The sequence below is a fragment of the Musca domestica genome, unplaced genomic scaffold, assembly GCF_030504385.1.
Source record: "Musca domestica strain aabys unplaced genomic scaffold, Musca_domestica.polishedcontigs.V.1.1 8, whole genome shotgun sequence".
NCBI classification, from domain to species: domain Eukaryota; kingdom Metazoa; phylum Arthropoda; class Insecta; order Diptera; family Muscidae; genus Musca; species Musca domestica.
In genome coordinates, this window is record NW_026712409.1 from 8,970,408 (window position 1) to 8,990,636 (window position 20,229).

The 20,229-nt window shown below is 37.1% G+C and overlaps 1 protein-coding gene across 1 annotated transcript in view; it reads right to left on the reverse strand.

Moving 5' to 3' along the window:
- The window catches only part of LOC101887825 (G protein alpha o subunit), a 142,253-nt gene extending 123,510 nt beyond the window's left edge, over positions 1-18,743 (reverse strand). Inside the window, exons 1-2 of the mRNA XM_005174796.4 lie at positions 18,594-18,743; positions 9,005-9,539 (exon numbers count right to left, since the gene is read on the reverse strand). Of these exons, the coding sequence (XP_005174853.1) occupies positions 9,005-9,122 (118 nt within the window). The 5' untranslated portion in view covers positions 9,123-9,539; positions 18,594-18,743. The remainder of the gene's footprint in view (positions 1-9,004; positions 9,540-18,593) is intronic.
- Between the last annotated feature and the right edge of the window lie 1,486 nt (positions 18,744-20,229).

Consider the following 20,229-nt stretch of genomic DNA (forward strand, 5'->3'; position numbering starts at 1 on the left):
ATTTCTTGTTAACAAAAGAAAAAGCCAAGTTAAGAAAAAACGGCAATAGAGACTTTCTGCAGGAAGCCATATTTTGCCATCTCCTGTCCTGTCCTGGCAAAACCAAATATGTTGTCATGCTGTCTTTGTCGTTGTTGTTGTTGTTGCTATTATTTACATTATTACTGTTATTAGTTAGGCCAGACTAAAATATTTATTTGTCATTTCCCCAATGCACAGAATGAATGAATGGCTAAGGTCTAGGGAGAGGTAGGAGTGAAGAATGGTGAAAAGAAGAGGGGGGGCGGGGCGGGCAGTGTAGAGTGGGGTAGGTATTCCCACAAATCCTTGCCACAAACAATAACTCATAAAATGATAAATAAACAGAGAAAGAAGAACAAAAAGAAAAAACGACACATGAAAAGGGAGCCATGAAAAGGGAGACATGAAAATATTGCCATAAAATTCAAATTATGACAGCGATAATGTTTTTAACTGAGTAAGTGAAACCTCTCCTCTCACCCGCTCTTCCCGAAACCATCTCTCTCTCCATTACTAATCGACTGACAATGATGATTATGACGCTGACGATGGTAACAATGGTGGAGGAGCCTCATAGATGAATATGTTGTCTGTCAAGCCATACCATATATCATTTTCAATATCTGCAAAAAAGGATGGATGGATAAATCGAATGAGGAAGAGGCGCCTGAAACATGTTCTAGCATGTGAAATTTACTTAAGTCATTCAAATCATACCTCGGCTTTATAGCCGGCGGCCTGACTGCTGCCAGCCAGCCTGCCTGACGTGTTATTGTCTCTGGTGTTGCAACAATGACGATGACGACAAGTATGTGCCACGAATCCAAAACTAGAAAACAAAAACAAAAAGAGCGAACAAAAATCCCAAGGAATGAAATATGACTGACGCCGCGCCTTGGCTGACATGATGACAATGTCGTTCCTTCGTTGGCAGTGTTGAGCTGTGCATGGCCTCCAAAACAAAAAAAAAATCCTATTCACACACGTTTACTGCAGCAGTTTAGAATAAGTGCAGCGCCGTGCGACAGCAGCATTTTTTCACTTCACTTGAATTGTTTTCGGTTTTGGGTTTTTTGTTTTGTTTTACAACATAGAAATATAGGAGGGTAGGTATGAAAAGTGGGGGAAAATCAAATAAAAAGTATTTTTGTCGGAAGAAGGCTTTTGACAATTTTAAAATTTTCAAAGACTAAAGCACCAAAAATGGATTTTTTAAGGAAAACATCTTACGGACCAACAGATTGAGACACGCGAATAAAACAAGTAAAACAGAAGGAGCCGAAGTCGAATTATACCCTGGCTGATTTATACCCTCAGCCAATGTTCGATCATCTATAAAATATAAAAGAGTGGTGAAATATCTGACCAACTGAAAATCAACGCCCAGGCGAAACGGCTAAATTTAAAATCTTGTGCACGAGGATCAGTCTTGGTGTGTAGGTGTGGGTTTTTGGAAATACGTTCAAAATTTTGGAAATGCGATCTATATTTGTACGGAAAGTACTAAATGGTACTAAATTTGGTATTGGGTCAAGGGATGAGGCTGAATTCCTCAAATTTGATATAGAGATCTCTGTTGGTATCTGGAATTGAGATATAGAGTTGGTTTTGGAAATGTGTACCATAATTGTACGAAAAGTACTAAATAGTATCAACATTTGGTTGGGTGAAGGAATAGAGCTGAAATGCTGAAATTTTATGTGGATGCCACTGTTAGTGGCTGCGGTTGAGATAAGAAACTGATTTTGGACATGCGTACTATAATTGTACTAAATAGTACTAAATTTGGTAATGGGGAAAATACAGAGCTGAAATCCTCAAATTTGATATTAGGGTCACCGTTGGTAGCTGGGACTGAGGTATGGAAATATGTACTATAATTGTACGAAAAGGGCTAAATAGTACTAAATTTGCTATTGGGTGAAGGAATAGAGATAAAATTATGAAATTTAATATAAATGTCGATGTTGGTATCGGTATTTGGGAGAAGAAGGTGGTTTTGGAAATGCGTACCATGGAATTCTTAAATTTGGTATCGAGGTCAATGTTGGTGTCTGGGGTGGAGAAAAGGTGGTGTTTTTGGACAACCGTAGTATAACAGTACGGAAAGTATGATAAATTTGGCATTGGGCCTTAGGATAGAGAGCTGGAATTCTAATTTTCGATGTGGAGGCCACTTTTGGAATATAGTTTTGAGAGAGGGAGATGGATTTAGGAATGTGTACTATGGATACTCGAAAACGACTAAATGGTACCAATTTTAAGTTTTATTTAAAATCCCTTTAATTTGATATTGAAGTCACTGTTGATTTCTAGGCTTCACATGTGGAGACGTTGAAATAGTTTTGGACAGAAAAATTAGAAGGGGGCCAATTGTGCATTGGTTTTACTAATATTCTCCTCGGTAAACTTCAAAATGAACGGGTTTTCTGTTATTCTTTCCGAAAAAGGAAAGATTTGAATAATATATAACACCTTGAAAGTCTGATAATTTTGTACGATGTATAAAGATTTGATTAAAAAATTGTGTCAAACGGAACCAATTATGCATTTGGAGTCCAAAAAGGCCAAAAACGAACTATTGGAACGAATTTGAAGGTGGAATTTTCGCTGACGAAGTACGGGGCACTTGATAGTCTGTAATATTGCCGAAACAGCTATACACTGCTTCCAGAAATCTTAATCCGAAAATTTTCAAAAGTGTTGAAGAGGGTTTCCCACTTGTCTCCTCCGATCCGAAAATTTTCAAAAGTGTGGAAGAGGGGAAAACTTGCCCGCTCCATATAGGTTACTTTGCGATGTAAAGTAAAAATGTGTATTATGTCTGCAGGACTTTTGGTATTGAACATATGCCACGTCTTCGTATAGCCCCCATATAACGATGCCTCGCGATATGCGGTATTTTTTGATGATTTTAGCGACCGGAATTTACCGGAATTGTTTCAAACTTGGTATTTGAAGTTCGTAATAGATACTACGGCTTATGACAGAAATGGACCATGTAAGTCCACGTTTTCGTATAGCCTTCAGATAACGGTACCTCCCGACATTCGGTATTTTGATGATTTTAGCGACATTATTATCGGAATGGTTTCAAATTTGGTATTTGAAGTTCGTAATGAAAACTATATCCTAAGAAAGAAAAGGAGATATGTAGGTCCACGTCTTCGTATAGCCCCCATATAACGGTACCTCCTGATATTCGGTATTTTGATGATTTTAGCGACATTATTTACCGGAATTGTTTCAAAATTGGTATTTAAAGTTCGTAATGAATACTACAGCCTATGACAGAAAATTGTCTGTGCAGGTCTACATCTTCGTATAGCCCCCATATAACGGAACCCCCCGATATTCGGTATTTTGATGATTTTAGCGACATTATTTACCAAATTATTTCATATTTTGTGAAAATTGTCTGTGCAGGTCCACGTTTTATAACCCTCATGGTAACTCCCTATATTCGGTAAACAGTTTTTTTCAAGTTTCGCATTTGAATATTGTAATAGCTTGTGACAAAAGTTGCCTATGCAGGTCCAAGTCGTCGTATTGACCCTAATATACGGCTACATTCGGTATTTTTAAGATTTTAACAAAATTTTTAACGGATATCCTTTTTTTTGAAAATTGCCACGTTTGTACCAAAAGGTGGAGGGTATTCAAGCTTTTTTACTTGTTCTTTATTAAAAAATGAAGCTAATGTGCCACTATCTTAACCAAACCTACCGGGGATAAATTTTGACCATGGAAAAAGGTCCTTCCCTCAAAAGCTCAAAAACTTCGATCCTCGTACATATATTTTTCGAATTTTCATTGAAATGTCGAACTCGGCGGTGTTGTGTCACACAATTCAAAGCAGAGCTTTCCCCCCCCCCCCCCCCCCCCCCCCCTGTGTTAAATATCAAATAATTGTTGATTTTTATCTTGTCTCAATGTTGTTGCTGTTCTACTAGACCCATTGTCGTAGTCATAATCTGCAACAAAAACAACAACAATAACAATAGCTAGAAGTTTGTCGCCATTGTTGTTCTCCATGGCCTCAACGTTAAGTCCCCTTCAGGCGTTAAAAAAAAAACAGAGTAAAGTGGATTGTTTTCAGTTTGATGATGTTGTTGTTGTTGTTGTTGCTATCGTCCTCGTTGTCATTGTTGTTGTTCTTGTTGTCATTGTTGCAGCGAATATGGGGATTATGTTGTCTGCATAAATGGGCTTTAGCCCATTGGACGACATGACGACAATGGCAAGTTAATGCGGCAAATAACATCACAAGCCCCCCTACCCTCCACTATCATGTATGACAACAACGGCAACAATTGCAACAGCAACTACAACTACTGCACACGAGTCATGGTGTAACTTTGAACTGCAGGAAATAAAATAGAATGGCAATATCAACAACAACAACAGTAATTACATGGGTCGGGAACAATGCAAGGGAACAACATTCCGAGGGGGTAGAGGTGCAGCAGACACACCACCATCATCAAGTGGCATGTAATAGCCTAACCCCTCCTCTTCCCAGCTATCATCTCTGTCATCCTCAACAACATCATCCTCTCTAATCCCCATTATATCTCGGTATGTTGTTGCTGCTGTGGTTGTTTCCATTTGTCAGTGGCAAGGCAAAGCTTTTTTTTGGAGTTTAATGCAACAACAATGCATTCTAATGGGCTTTCACACTTCATTGAAGACAACAACAACAACGAGTAAACTCTTTACTTTTATCCCCCTAAAAACAACAACAATAACAACGAGTGAAGTAAAGATACTTTTATCCCCCTAAAACTAGAAAAAAATGGAGAAAAAAAAAAGATTTGAAAAATGTTGCCGGGGTGTTGTTGAGATTTATTTTTCAAGTGGGGTTAAAGTGCCATTGGCGATAAACAGAAAACGATGGCAACAACAACAATAGCAAAGTAATGTTTTGAAAGTGAAAAACAAGAAATACAACTATTCACTGGTTACAACAACAATAAGAACATGAATAGCTTAAATCCAGAAACTGAGAACGGATTTTTACAGCCTCAGAGATATGTCTATAGAGGTCTACTGGAGAAAGGACCACTAGGTCTTTTGTAAGAGAAGCCCAAATAGGTATCCTATGAAAAAATGTCCACCAGGACTTCAATGAAAATATGGGTTAGCATCAGAGATATGTCTACAGAGGTCTACTAGGAGAATGGGCCACTAGGACTTCTGTGAGAGAAGCCCAAAAAAGTCTCCTATGAAAAAAAGTTCAACAGGTCTTCAATGAAAATATGGGTTTTCAATTAGAGAAGACCTCTGGATATTTTGTGAGGGAAGAGCTCTAGATTTTCTTTGAGATCCGTCTGAAAGAATACCACTAGGCCTTGTTTTCTGCGAGAGAGAATTTTAAGTCTTTAGTGAGAGGACAGTTCTAGGATTTCTGAGAAAAGGTCCCTTGTTCTTAGTAAGAGAAGATCCTTTCTATTCTGTGAGAAGACTTCCAAATCTTCAAAAAGATCTCTTAGCATTCTACTTAATGTTGCATGAAGGTTTTCAATGAAAAAATAAATATTGGAATCCTTTAAAAGAAGACCTCCTGTTTTTTTTTAAAGAAATCACCTCAAGGTCTCATATGCCAGCACCCCAATGTGGGTTCTCTATAAAGAATAACAATAACTCTTCTTTAAAAAAGTTCTCAGATCCTAAGCCACATGGCTACAGAGGGTATGTATCATTTGAAACGGCAAAAATGTAGGTCCTCCGTGAAAGAAGTTTTCTAAAACAAAAAGTCTAGAAAATACATTTAGGCCGTCTAAAACAAGACCCCTAGGCCTTTGGTAATAGAAGACCTTTATGTTTTCTGTGGGAAACACCAAACCTTTAGTGAGAGAGTATTTCTGGGATTTCTGAGAGAAGATCTTAGTTAAAGAAGACCCTATCTATTCTATTAGAGAAGACCTCTAAATCTTCAAGAATGTCTCTTGGCATTCTGCTTAATGTTGTATGTAGGTCTTCAATGAAATAAAGAAATATTGGAATCCTTTGAAAGAAGGCCTCCAGATTTTTTTTAAAAGAAAGCACCTCAAGTTCTCCTATACAAGCTTCCAAATACGGACTCTCTATAAAGAAAAAAATAACTCTTCTATAAAAAAGTTATCAGATCCTCACTCATATGACTAAAGAGGGTATATATCATTTGAAACGGCCAAAATGTGCTTCATCGAAATAAGGGTTTAGACACTAGGTCTCTTTGGACCAAATCTGTTTTTGAACATTTAGAGTCGATCTAGGTGTATACGCCCGTCCTTCTCCCTGTCTGTCTGGCTGGTGCGCACGATAACTCTAAAAGGGGGTATTCAATTCGCTCTAAACTTGGTACCACTCCTTCTGATACCTCTACCACAAGTGGTCGGCATTTTCAAAGCAAGTAATTAACCGAATAGAAAGAGAAGAGATCAAACTTTGCAAATCCTAATATTTATATCAGTGCTAGGTCAGGTGCGAAAAAGGACAATATCGGTCCACTCCATTAAGTACCTCTCCCATAAAGATTCAACATTTTGGAAAATTATAATTCTCATAAAATTTGAAATAAGAGTCCGATTGTCCTCAAAGTTCTCATTTCTCAATATTTCTAGCAAAACAAGATGTGGTATGAAGATGGAATATATCGGACCACTCCTTCTAGTACCTCCCCCATAACGGGTCAAAATTTTGAACAATTATTTCTCTCATATCATACGAAAGAAGCGTTCGATTCTCTTCAAATTGTATACATCCTAATATTTATTCGAACACAAGACCAGGTGTGAACATGGCATATATAAGCCCACTCGTTCTGGTACCTCCCACACAAAAAGTCCAAATTTTGAAGAACCATGAAGCTCATAAAATGCGGAATAAGCATCCGTTACTCTTTAAATTTTACACATCTCAATATTTTTACTGAGGCAAAATCTGATGTGAAGATGATAGATATCAGTTCATAACTTCTGGTATGACCCCTACAGCGGGTCAAAAATTTGAACAGTTGTATCTCACTTAAAATGCGGAAGAGGTGCCCAATTATCTTCCAATTTCACACATCTCAATATTTTTATTAACATAAGATCTTTTGTGAAGATGGGATATATCGGTCAACTCCTTCTGGTACCTCTCCCACAAAGGGGTTAAAAGTTTGAAAAACCAAAACGCTCAAAAAAAGCGGGATAAGCATCCGATACTCTTCAAATTTTACGCATCCCAATATTTTTACTGAGGCAAGTGAGGCGGTCGACTCCTTCTGGTACCTCCCCCACAAAGGGTCATGATTTTTAATAACTATATCTCTCATAATTTGCGACACCATTCAGTGATTCTTTTCTAACTTGGTATATTTAAATATTTCTCTTAACCAGAGACCTCATGTGAACTTGGAGTCTCTCGGACCACTCCTTCTGGTACCTCCCCCAAAAAGGTTAAAATTTTGATTACATATATCTTTATTTAAAGATAAGGAAGCAGTCGACATTGTGTGCTTAGGTCAGGTTCGAAATGGACAATATTGACCCACACCTTCGGAGCTTGCCCCATAAAGGTTCAACAGTTTGAATAATCATAATGCAAATCAAAAAATATTTAAATAAACCATCATAAGCTGAGGGTACGTTTTACAGAAAAAAATCTGGAGAAAAACTTTGGACTCCATAGTTCAGAGGCATGTTTATTACTACAGAAAACAATTCGGGTTTCAGCAGTCTTACGAATAGTTTTTTTTATAGAAAAAAATCGGACCTCTGCTTCTACAGAAAAAATTCTCAATTTCTAGAGAAAAGCTCGGGACTCCATAGTTCGGAGGCTAGTTTATTTCTATAAAAAAACAATTCGGGTCTCAGCTGTCTTAAGAATATATTTTTTTTTTATGGAAAAAATATCGGACCTCAGCTTCTACAAAAAAATTCTCAATTTTCTGGAGAAAAACTCGGGACACCATAGTTCGGAGGCTAGTTTATTTCTATAAAAAAAACCATTCGGGTCTCAGCAGCCTTAAGAATAGTTTTTTTTTTTTGTAAAAAAAAAATATCGGACCTCAGCTTCTACAGAAAAAAATCTCAGTTTCTGGAGAAAAACTCGGGACTCCGTAGTCCTGAGCCTATTTTTTTTCTTAAAAAAACAATTCGGGTCTCAGCAGTCCTAAGAATAGTTTTTATTTATAGAAAAAAATATCTTGGACCTTATGATGATATTTTTTCTATAGACAAAAATACGAACCTCAGCGTCTGAGCCTATTTTTTCTATACAAAAATAGCCTCTGAGAAGAAATTCGGAAAATACTTCGCTTCTCTGCTTCTGGGGCTATTTTTTTCTATAACAAAAAAATCGGGCCTCAGCAATTTTGAGGATGTTTTCCTTTTATAAAAAAATCGGGCCTCAGCAGTCCTAATGATATCTTCTTTTTATAAAAACAATCGCACATCAGCTTCTGAGACCATTTTTTGTTTCTATACAAAAAAATCGCGCCACGGCTTCTGAAAAGAACCCGAGCCTAAAGAAAACATTACGAGCCTCTTCTTCTATCCTCTTTTTATACAAAAAAAATCGCGCCTCAACTTCTGAAAAGAATTTTGGGTCCGAGGCTAAAGAGAAAACTATGAAACCCTTATCCTCAGACTTTTTTTTTTTTTGCAAAATAAAATCGGCCCTAAGCTTCTGAAGCTATTTTTCTATAGGAAAAAAATTTTAAAAATAAAATTTACGCCTATATTTTGACGCGCAATTTCTGGATTGATTTCTATAGAAAAAAATTATCGTCAGCTGCCAAGGATTTATAAAAATGCTCTTCCATGACTAATTTTATATTCCAATATCATTTCTGTGGTACATTTGAAAAACTTCTTATCTCATGTCCAAATTAGAAAATATCCTCATTTGAATTAAAAGTTTCATTTTTTTTTTCATATTTCAGTTCAGTTTGGAGTGCTCAAAACTTATCGAAAACTTTAATAAGGTAGCGGAAAAGTTTGAAAGAAAAACTTACCCAAGAGCAGGAGTTTAATATCCTTTGCCGCTTGTATACCATCCTCTTTGAGATTCTTCTCAATTTGCTTGGAGCGTTGTATGGCAGCGCGTTCTTCAGCTGATGTGGTGCAACCCATTTTAATTGGTTAAGTTTTTTTTTTTTTTTGGGAGGATTGGCTGGTGGATTCTTTTGAGTTTCTATTTGGTGGTTTTTTCTGTTTAAAAAGTTAACAAGAAATTTGTGCGCTCAAACAAACAGACACACAAACACACACACTCGCACACAAACACTTCCTCACTTTGATGGGCAGGGGGGCGGGCAGGCAGGCACCAACTCACAACACTTTTCCTCCCTGGCAGATGAACACAGCAGCAGCGAAAAGAGTTAATTTGTAACTTTTTTTGTTGTTGTTTGTTTTTTTTTTTTTTAATTTTCAACACTTGGACTTTTTTTAATTTGGTGTTACGGTTTTTTGTTCTTTTTTTGGAAAATGTTTTTTGAAATTTTGTTGGATTGTTATTTTATTTGAAACAAGGAGTTGTTGTAAAAGTTACTAGAAAAATAAATAGAAAAAAATGATTAAAAAGAATATTGCATGATTTTGTTTTCGAATGGAAATGAAATATTTTATTCCAGCAGTTTCTAAAAATTGCGCTATGAGTCATTCGTGATCCTTTATCTAGGCCAGGCCATATGACTACACACCACCTCCCTCCTTCTCCTTCAAAATTGGGGGCGACGGAGAAATCACAGTAAACACGCATTTGAAATATTACATTTGTGACACATAACTGTAACAACAATGACAGTTTTGAACTCACACAGACACACACACGCACGCTAGTTCTTGTTTAATAAGTATTGACTATTTATTATGAGGGGGATAGAGAGGGAATAACATACAAATTGCAAAATACTGAGGACCATTTTTTTTTTTTTTTTTCAAAACAAAAAAACAGTAAGGAAGAATTGGGAATTTATTTGATTGATGTAGAAAAACCACCTATCAACCTTTGGCTTTAGAGCAGTTATAATTTGGTTTCAGAGGGAACTAATATATGAGAGGCATATCCAATTCTGAACCAATTTTCACAAAATTTAACGGAGACATTTTTAACTTTTATACCGAATAACATTCCTATAGAATGCATGATATCACTTCGAGAAGGATTATATAAAAAAACATATGTCCCAGCCGAGTTCTACCAAATCGAAACATACGTCTCGAAATTCACTCCATTTGGTCTGATATTCGCCTTTAATTGCACAATAAACCTAAAATCGGATTAAGGATATATATGAGATCATAGCCGATGTCGAAAAAAATTGGGAAATATATTTCCGAGCTCTATAAGACATCTGTTACCAAATATCAATGTTGTCAAATGCATATTACGAAGGTGAGGGACTTAAACACCAAATCGGATGAAACAGGTACATATGGGAGTAAAAGCTATGACTGTACCGATTTTCACCAAATTTGATGTACTTGATGCGCCAAAGTTCAGGTCATTTGTACTGATATTAGCCATTTGGTGCACAATTAACCTGAAATCGGTTGAAGATATATATGTGGGGGCTATATCCAAATCTGAACCGATGTTGATAACATTTGGTAGAGGTATTTCTGGGCTGAATTTGATATATGGTATCAAATATCTTTGTTATCGAATGCATATTACGAATGTGAGGGACTTTAAAGACAAAATCGGATGGAACATATATATGGGAGCTATAGCTATATCTGAACCAATTTTCTCCAAATTTAATGTACTTGCTTCGTGACAAAATTCGGTCGTATGCGCCAAAGTTCAGGTCATTTGGACTGATATTAGCCATTTGGTGCACAATTAACCTGAAATCAGTTGAAGATATATATGGAAGCTATATCCAAATCTGAAACGATCTTGATAAAATTTGGCAAAGGTATTTCCGAGCCAAGATATCTAGAATCATTGTTGTCGAATGCATATTCTGAATGTGAGGAACTTCAAGACTAAATTGGATGAAACATATATACAAGAGCTATAGCTATATCTGAACCGATTTTCACCAAATTTGATGCACATGCTTTTAGTCTGAATTCGGTTGGATTCACCAAAATTCTGGTCATTTGGACTTGTATTGGCCATTTAGTGCACAATTAATACGAAATCGGTTGAAGATATATATGGGAGCTATATTTAAAATAGGGTTCGTCCCTGGGCCAAACAAATATAATTTGGAAAATTTCATCTCAATCGGATAATAAATGCGACCTACATTTTGTTCACAAGAATACATGGACAGAATGACTGACATGCATAAATCGACTCAGAAAGGGATTTTATGAAGATCCTCAAAAGTAACTATGGGTCTATCTCGCTTCCTTCTTTATGTTACAAACAAATGCACGAAGACATAATACCCTTACCATAATAATACCTGGTGTAGGGTATAAATAGCCTCAGGATGCTGAGGACTCAGGAAACATTTATGCGGACGATATATCAAAAATCAGACCTCCACTGTGGTGTGGCAGTTGACTTTCATGCCTTTTAACTGCAACTTTTTGGGATCGACAGAGAGATTATCTCCCTTAGACGGTTTTCGATAAGCAGTCATCTACTGACTAAACACCAGTTGCCCATCTTGAGGTTGGGATTTTTTTTAACGAATATTGTAAAAATGCCTGTCGGATCCACGGAAGGTGGTTGCCCTATGTTGACAGTATTTTTTTGACAAGGGATTTCCTTTGACTACCGTGCCAAAGTTCATGAAAGCCAGCTAAGTTCTTGGACTCCTCGTTTTCATAGCAGATGACTTTCACGTCTTTGTAAAAGGTGGCACTACCGAACGGCAAACTTTTGAGATCCCCTTCTCCCAGAGAGATTATCTCCCTGAGACGATTTTGGATAAGCAGCCATCCACTCTCGCTGATTTTTACCTTTTGGTACAGATTGGGGTAAGGTTGTTTACTTGTGGCCCTATCCAGGCTTGGGGACTGTGGGGGCTACAGGAACCGATTTGGTCACAATTGGCTTGCTGACCCAGGGAATTAAAACTACAGGTTGCGGCAAGGAGATTTGAACTACTGGTGATTTCACGGCCTCAGGATGTGGTTCCTCAGTTGATTTTCCTCTCTTCAACGCTGGGCGTGAAGAGGTTTCCTAAGGAACCGCCGAGGCTATGGTCGTCACCGGTTCAACCTTCTTAGCCATGCGCCTTCTTAGCTTCCCAATTTTACTTTCCGCCTGAGTTTAGGAACCGACTTGGTCAGCGCTGGTGACTTCTCGGCATCAGTTATGGTTCTTCAGTTGATTGTTTTCTCTCCAACGCTGGGCTGAAGAGGATTCCTTCGTAACCGCCGAGGCTATGGTAATCACCGGTTAAATCCTCATCGCCTTGCGTCTTCTGTGCTTTTTTACGGGAGTCTTTGACTTAGCGGGCACAGCACTTGTTTTCGCCGTTGTGTGGCAGAGTCGTCAAGTAAGGGTAGCCCAATAAATGGGGTGAAAGCAATGGGTGGGAGAATAATGAAGAGAACACATGGGCAATTGCGGATGATTCTTCTTGAAATTTTCGAACTTCATTGAGACATAATACAGTCAGAAGGACATGACTAAATCGAGTTAGGATTTTTTCCGAAGGATATTGAATATCAGAAGGATATTCTAGGTGTTGCATAAGGAACGATAAATTTATAACCTCCTTGGATCAAACATCGACCATATCATTAAAATCAATCTAATGTCGCAGTAAGCTCCTTTGGGTTCCTGGTCTTACAATATTCTAGGCAACGAGACGAATTGGCTAGGCTAGGATCGGAATCAACTACCATTGAAGTTGAGAACTCGGTCAAACCACCCTGTGCCACTTCCTACAGCACTACTCGGAGAGAATTCAACAAAAATGGCTGGACGAAAGAGGATATAAAATCTCCAAAAGAATCTTAAGCACACTCTCGAAGAAGAGAACAAAGTCACTACTGTCAATGTCGAAACCTTACTTAAAACTTGTGGTGGGTATCTATACAGGTCACTGCAAGGTGAGGGCAATGACCTCGAAGTGGGACAGCGACGATATTGACTTCCGTAGAATATGTCAATACGAAGAAGAAATTGAGACGATCGAACATTTGCTCTACCACTGTCCAGCAATCATTAACGTTAGCCAAAAGACTTAAGGGGCTAAAGACGACACGGCAAGATCTCTAACCATGGATCACCCTTACCTTACTTTTTTCCACTATTCTTTTTTTCTGACAATTTCTTATTAGGATGAACACAAATGACCAGCAGGTCTCCGAGTGCAGCGGTTACCACAAGGCAGCCGCGCGCCCTTTAACCTAACCTAAGTGTCGCACCATATACTGAGAGTAAATTTTCTTTCTAATAATTCCCAACTTCTTTATAGAGCCTTTTCAGGTGCAAAAGTTCTCCTTTGTTCTCCTCAACAACATTTTCCTTGAGTTATATATTCAAGGAGTTTCATTTGTTTCTCAAATCAAATACATTTCACAAAGTCATTAGAAGTTTTGTTATTCTAACCATGGAAACAATAGAAACATCCCACAACCATTTACCTTTGCCGCCGCCAGAGTGTGGGGGCTGTGAGAATTTCATGCTTGCCACAATCTGCTATGCATGCTCACTTGTCATTTCCATGCAAAAGGACGAGTGCCTTGCCAACCAACCATACTCGCTTCATTCATTTATTGAAAATGGCAAATCAATAAGGAAGGAAATGCAATTCGAAATAAAATAAAAGAACAAGTACGACGACAACAACAACAACAACGTCAATGGCAATGGCAAAAACTTGCTACAAGTATGTGTTGATGGCAAAATGAAACGGAAACCCATAATAAGGATTGCATGATTTCAAATGAAAGCAAAATAATTTACCCATTCACACACACCCACACACACACACACCCGCACACACACTTACACATTTCCCATTAGCCTCATTATTACATGGAATGAAATAAGAGAGCAGCAGCAAAAAATGAATGGAATAAATTTTCTCCATATGTTTTGATGGCAGGGAGGACATGCTTTCAACGAAACAATTTCCACTAAGTGTTTTCTTGCGTTCGTTCGTTCGTTCGATTTTTTCCTTTCTTTGAACAGGAATACATCAAAGGTTTTCTATTGTTGTTGACATTAAATTCCGGAATTTGCTTTGGATTTCAATTATGAAATAATCTTCAAAAGACCCAAAGAAAACTGATTTTCACAGAAAAGTTTTCAATATCGCCTTCAATACATTATTCATTTTCTTCTGCTTCTTCAGCTTTCAAATATTCCTTTGAATTTTCATTTGCCATCAATGGCAAGGGGGGCGGGGGGTTATATTTGTGATTTGGACACAAATATTATTCAATATTTTTGTTTGTTCTAATCGGAATTTGATAACATCTTGCCAAAAATAGTCCCATTCAATTCATTTTAGCTTAGCAGGGCGACGCCCGTCGTCGTCCACCTGTTGTAAATCACAATATATTCTATATCCCCCATACCGGCTGATGATGGTGGAGCATGATGTTGGTGATAACAGTCTAAAGGTCTCCTCATGCCGCCAGTTCATTAAAAGGCTATCTTATCTCCCTTTTTTTTCTGGGTCTTTGGTATTTTTGTGGCTGATGAGGAAAACAGGATCATTTGATAAGCGGATGATAAACAACATGCCCTGGAAAATGCATTATTATTAGCAGGGCTTCGAAGTGGTGAGATAATAATAATAATACATACCTACTACCAAATAATGATTGATAGATGATAAATAGCGTTCTGTTTGGCGCTTGGATTGAATGAACGGGGTGTGCTGTGCATACAAATGTATAAAAAAAAGTTGCCAAACAAAACTGAACCTGCTTTGCGGAGAGGAACCTGTCGGCAAATCCTCTTTAGCCATTTTCATAAAATGATATGAAAAAAAAAATATGAGCAGTGTATATTACTGCCTAATGTCTTCAAATGCTTGCCATTGTTGATTGATTGCAAGGATGCGGATTTCGATTTTAAAACATAATAAATGGGTTGTAGTGAAAAATATGGGTATTTTCCGCAAGGCAATTTAGAAAATTTTTTCTACAGTACAGAGATGAAGAGAAAAAGTTCCTTAAAAAGTTAGATTTGAGTGACTCATCAAGGCTTAGGTGAAATTACACAAATCGGGATCTTAGAACATTGTATATTGGGCATTGATAGATCTGAAGGTGTAATATAGCTTCACTCTTTACAGGGTGAGATGAAAAATGTGTGAAAAATTAGGGCTTTTGACTTTGTTGCAGTTTTTTATATCACCCTGTATATTGGTCATTGATAGGTTTGTATGTGTGATATAGCTTCACGTTGTATATTCTACACCAATGAAAGGAGGGTATATTAAATGTGTTGGTAACACTTCCTAATATTCGTCCGAGATCCCATAAAGTCGATTTACTGTTGACAGTCTCTCTGTCAGTCTGAGTGCCGAAATCAAGATACTTGTCGAAGAGCTCTAGCATTTGGCATACTAGTTTATATTGTGTCCAGGATAATTTGCAGTGAAAATGAGTTTTGTCGGACCGCCTGATTTTCGATATTTTGAAGGTTTTTAATACCAATTTCAAAAGCAAATCAGGTGTTGTTTAACAATTCATGTTCTCTGTAGGTAAATGTCCTCCTCGTAAAAAATATTGAATGTAGGTCCATTTTTTGGGTTAGACTTAGTATAAGGGTACCCCTTGATTTTCGATATTTTGAAGGTTTTAGGCCTCATTTTCAATAAAATCGGATGCTATTTGACAATTCGCCATCTCTGTGGTTAGAATGACTCCTCGGAAAATATATTCAAAGCACTTCCACTTTCTGATGTCTCCTGAGTTTTAGTATTTTGAAGTTTTCGGTCAAAGTTTTTAAGTATTTTAATTCCTCGAAAAAATTTTCGTTGCCAGCCAATTTTTCTTTGGTGTAGCCCCTTATTACGTTAACCGCTGGATTTTCCATATTTTAAAGGTGCTGTCCCTAATTTCATGTCCAAATCAGCCGAAATTTTTTATTTTTCGAAAATATAGAACATAAGTACAACGCCATAAACGGAAAACCCAAATTTTAGGCCCATCATAGACCACTTTTCAGTATAGCGCCTCATATGATATATGCTCCTAAATATCGATATATAAAATGTTTCGGCCAAAATTGCAGGAAATTTTAACTCCTCGCATATTATTCGGGACAACTTTATGAACTTGCCTCTTCATTCCTTCAAATAACACACATCACGATATTTTTATGAATCCAAGACCTGGTGTGAATATGGAACATATCGGTCCACTCCTTCTGGCATCTCCCCCACAAAGGGTCAACATTTTGAATATTCATGAATCTCATAAAAACGAAATTAACGTCCGATTCCATTCAGACTTGGCACACCTCAATATTTCCATCAACAGAAGATCTGTTTAGAAGATGGGAGATAACGGCCCCTTTCTTCTGGTATCTCCCCCACATAGAGTTCAAGATTTTGAAAAAACAAAACGCTTAAAGAAAGCGAAATCAGCATCCAACTCTCTTCAAATTCCACACAATCAAATCTTTTTGCTAACCCAAGATCTGTTGTGAAGATGATATACATCTGTCAACCCCTTTTGGTACCTCACCCACAAAGGGTCACAATTTCCAATTTATGGAATTTATGATTTCGCATAAAATTGGATATGAATGTTCGATTTCTTTCAAATTTTGCACATAACAATATTTTTATCTGTATTAGGTGAATACTTCGGTCCGCTATATCTGTTACCTCATGCATATTTCCACATTTTACAAAAATTTACACATATCTCATATAAAGTATAGGAAATAGTCGATATAGTCCAAATTTGGCACATTGTAATATTTATATCAGACTTAGGTCAGATACGAATTGGTCAATATTGTTAGTTGACTTAATATGTTAGTTAAACTTAATAGCCGACCAAAAACCATTCCTCTTTTGAATGTCCAGCACCGGTTACGCCATCCTACACCTAACAGTTTTGATAAATAGGCGGGTTTTGGCCGGGACCTTAGATTTTCGACTCTGTGACATTTGCAACACAGGTTACTGAAGATTTTCTAAATTTGATAAATGTTCTTAATTTATTTCGATATTTCAGTTATTTCCCCTTTAAAAATATTAAAAAATTAATATATCAATAGTTAACCCAAATGCCTTGAAAAAATCGCCAAACGGCAACACTGTATACAAACAACCAGCACGTACATACAATTTCCACCCCCTGCAAAAGGGAGAGTTCTTCATCCAATGAGAAAAAAATGCTCATCGGGTGAATTTGTATAGCTCTACATGATTATTATGGTTAGTTCGTATGGCTGTGTTTGCTCTGAGATCTCTGAGAGTAAAAAATACACGTTATACACAACACCACCACGACATGCCACCCCATTCTTATGTGTGAGCTAGCTGCCTGCTTGCTATTCCATGGAGTGGCAAAAAAGAAAAACCAGCTGCTGCTGCTGCTGCCGATGGTGGAGATGTGTCTAGAATGGGCGATGGAAAAACAACATGCTAATGATGATAACACCACAATAATAATGATGATTAACTTCATATGAAGGCAAGTGGAAAAGTGAGGAGCAGCACACAAACACACGCTAAACATGGTTAACATTTCATTTAGCATTTTTTAAACATATTTTCACATTTTTTATTTCTTTTGTTGGTTATTAAAAATAAACAAAACCAACAGACTTTTTGTTAATAACTTTTCACAAGTTTTTGGCCGCACTGTGCAATATCATTTATTAATCAATTAAATATGTGCTTCTCTCCCTGTTTCTCTCAATGTGTGTGCCGTTGTGCTCTCCCTAAGGTAGCCCAGTGTGGTGTATACGGCACGCTCTGCCTCTGTTCTCTATCAAAGTGACGACAGCGGCGGGGTTAGCTGCTACATATTTTATTCACAAGTATACACAATTACAATTTTTTATGTTCCAGCCCAACGTAGGAAAGAAAATTCAACCCATCATCTGGACTAATGGCCACTGAAATGAATGCCAGGGCAACAAGAGCTCGTGTCCAGTGTGTGTGCGACTGGAGACAACTGCCCTTTGAGGATTTTACTCCACAGTTGTGGGCTTCATCTTCAGCGTGCAACAAAAAAAGGTGTTTCACATCCATTTACTATTACTACTCCCCCACCCTAATTCAAACCCCATTTGGAATTCATACACATTTTTGGTGTTTTCCTTTCGCGTTTTCGCCCCTTTTTTGAATTTGAAGGGAGGTGTAGTATTTTTCATCAGCCACTCATGTACAGGATCCAAATATTAGTTTTTGTTTTAAACACTTGATTTGATATTTTTTTCGTTTTTCTTCAATTCATTTTTCAAAAAAGTATTTTCACTTCTTTGGATTTTTCCAACAATATGTATATCATCGATGGATATATGAAAGGGCAGCAGCACTGGAGGAGGAGGAGGGGAAAACTGAACACACACAGCTCCTTTTTTGCAGTATGCTAACACTAGTTTTTTTTTCATTTCTTCCACTCTTGCCCCATTAAGAACTTTTTCGTTTTTCTTTGCACGTTCTTTGTTTGTATGAAACTGTTGTTGTTTTCATTTATTGCATTTACCACTTTTCAAAATATTGCACACTTTTTGGGGGAATTTGTTAAATTTAACTTTTGTTTTTTTGTGCGAAATTTAACTAATATTTCTCTGTTCGACCCGCAAAACTTTTCTACCTCTGAGCAGGGTTGATAGAAACGTAGCAATAAATACGACACCCTTTACGGTTGTATGCCTGGGGTAGTAGCATTTTTTCCGGCCAGTGTTGTATTTTTTGTGGCACATTTTGCCGTCATGTGTCGGCTGTTGGGAGAAAACGTAACGGATAAATGATTTTAATTGTTTAAATTGATTGTAAATGCAACAAATTTGTATTAATAACAATATAAAATAACATACTTAAAGAAAATAGTCTTAAGTAGACGGGTGAAGAGATATTTTAATGCATCTGTTGTTTTCAAATAATTGTTTTATGAAATTTGTTGTGTCTCTCTCTCGCGTGTAACGGAGATTACTTAAAGAGATTTGTCAAGACAGATGATAGATTAAAATCTGCCTTTTTAAGCCACAGCAAAGTAAATAGTAAGACATATTAAATTTTTATTTTATTAATTAATTATCGCAAGGAATGGCAAAAACAAAGCTACTTACAAACGAACCTTTTAATTCAGACTCAAATACATTTGCCCTCTTGCTGCATTGTTTTTCTACTTTATCTCCCTCTATCTCCTTGGCTTTTTGGCGGCATATGTCGGTTGTCATTTAAATAGAGTGTTGGTATTTTTAGAAAGCAATATTTTATTGATTATAAAAAGAATTGAATTGGTATACGGCAATAAAGGATAAAATATTTTCCGTAGCTACAGAAGCCCGGGGTTTATGAGATATTTTTTATATGGTCTTAAACATATGGAAAATGAGATAAAACATTAAAATGCCTGCAAATCAAAGTATGTAGAAGTTATTAGGTGGTCACATACGAAAATGATTGGGGAACCTACACTATTCAAATGCTGTAACAGGAATGCCGTGAGTACCCTATATGAAAATCCATTTTATTACAACTTTTGTCATTTGCATTTTTCTTTTATTAGCGATTTGACATGAATCATTCTCGACGATATATCAGGTATTATTGGAATTCCTTACAGTGATGCAAAACTTTCTCCAGAAATTTACTACAACTACTTCAATTATTATCAAAAATTATCAAGAACATTACAACTCTCACCTGTTCTTTTGTCGAAGCGGGGTCCTGTGGGCTTTTGTTTGAGGCGATAGCATCAAATCATAGGATAGATTTATTTAGATTTGTTCGAATTGGTCATCCTTGGCACGAATTATGGGCTTCAAACGGCCAATGAAACCGTCACACCCTGCCCAAATGTTGCTCTGCGGTATTTTGGTCCATTCCCGGCGAAGCGCTTGCATGAGGTGATCGACAATTTGGTATTTTTGAAGTTGGTTGCTGTTTTTTTTATCTCACCTTGTATATAATTACTGGTCTGTTCAGTTCATTGATTCTATTTCCCAACAGCTCCATGGCTTTCATGAAAGCAAAGTTTCTGCCTGAATAATCGCTGAAGTCGTTGTCTAATTTAAAGGATCTCCGGATATTCAAGCTTTCACAGAAGACCCCCGCTCCCGAACCACTTTCCATCTTTGAACCATCGGTGTAGATAGCTATACCGTTAAAAGGTG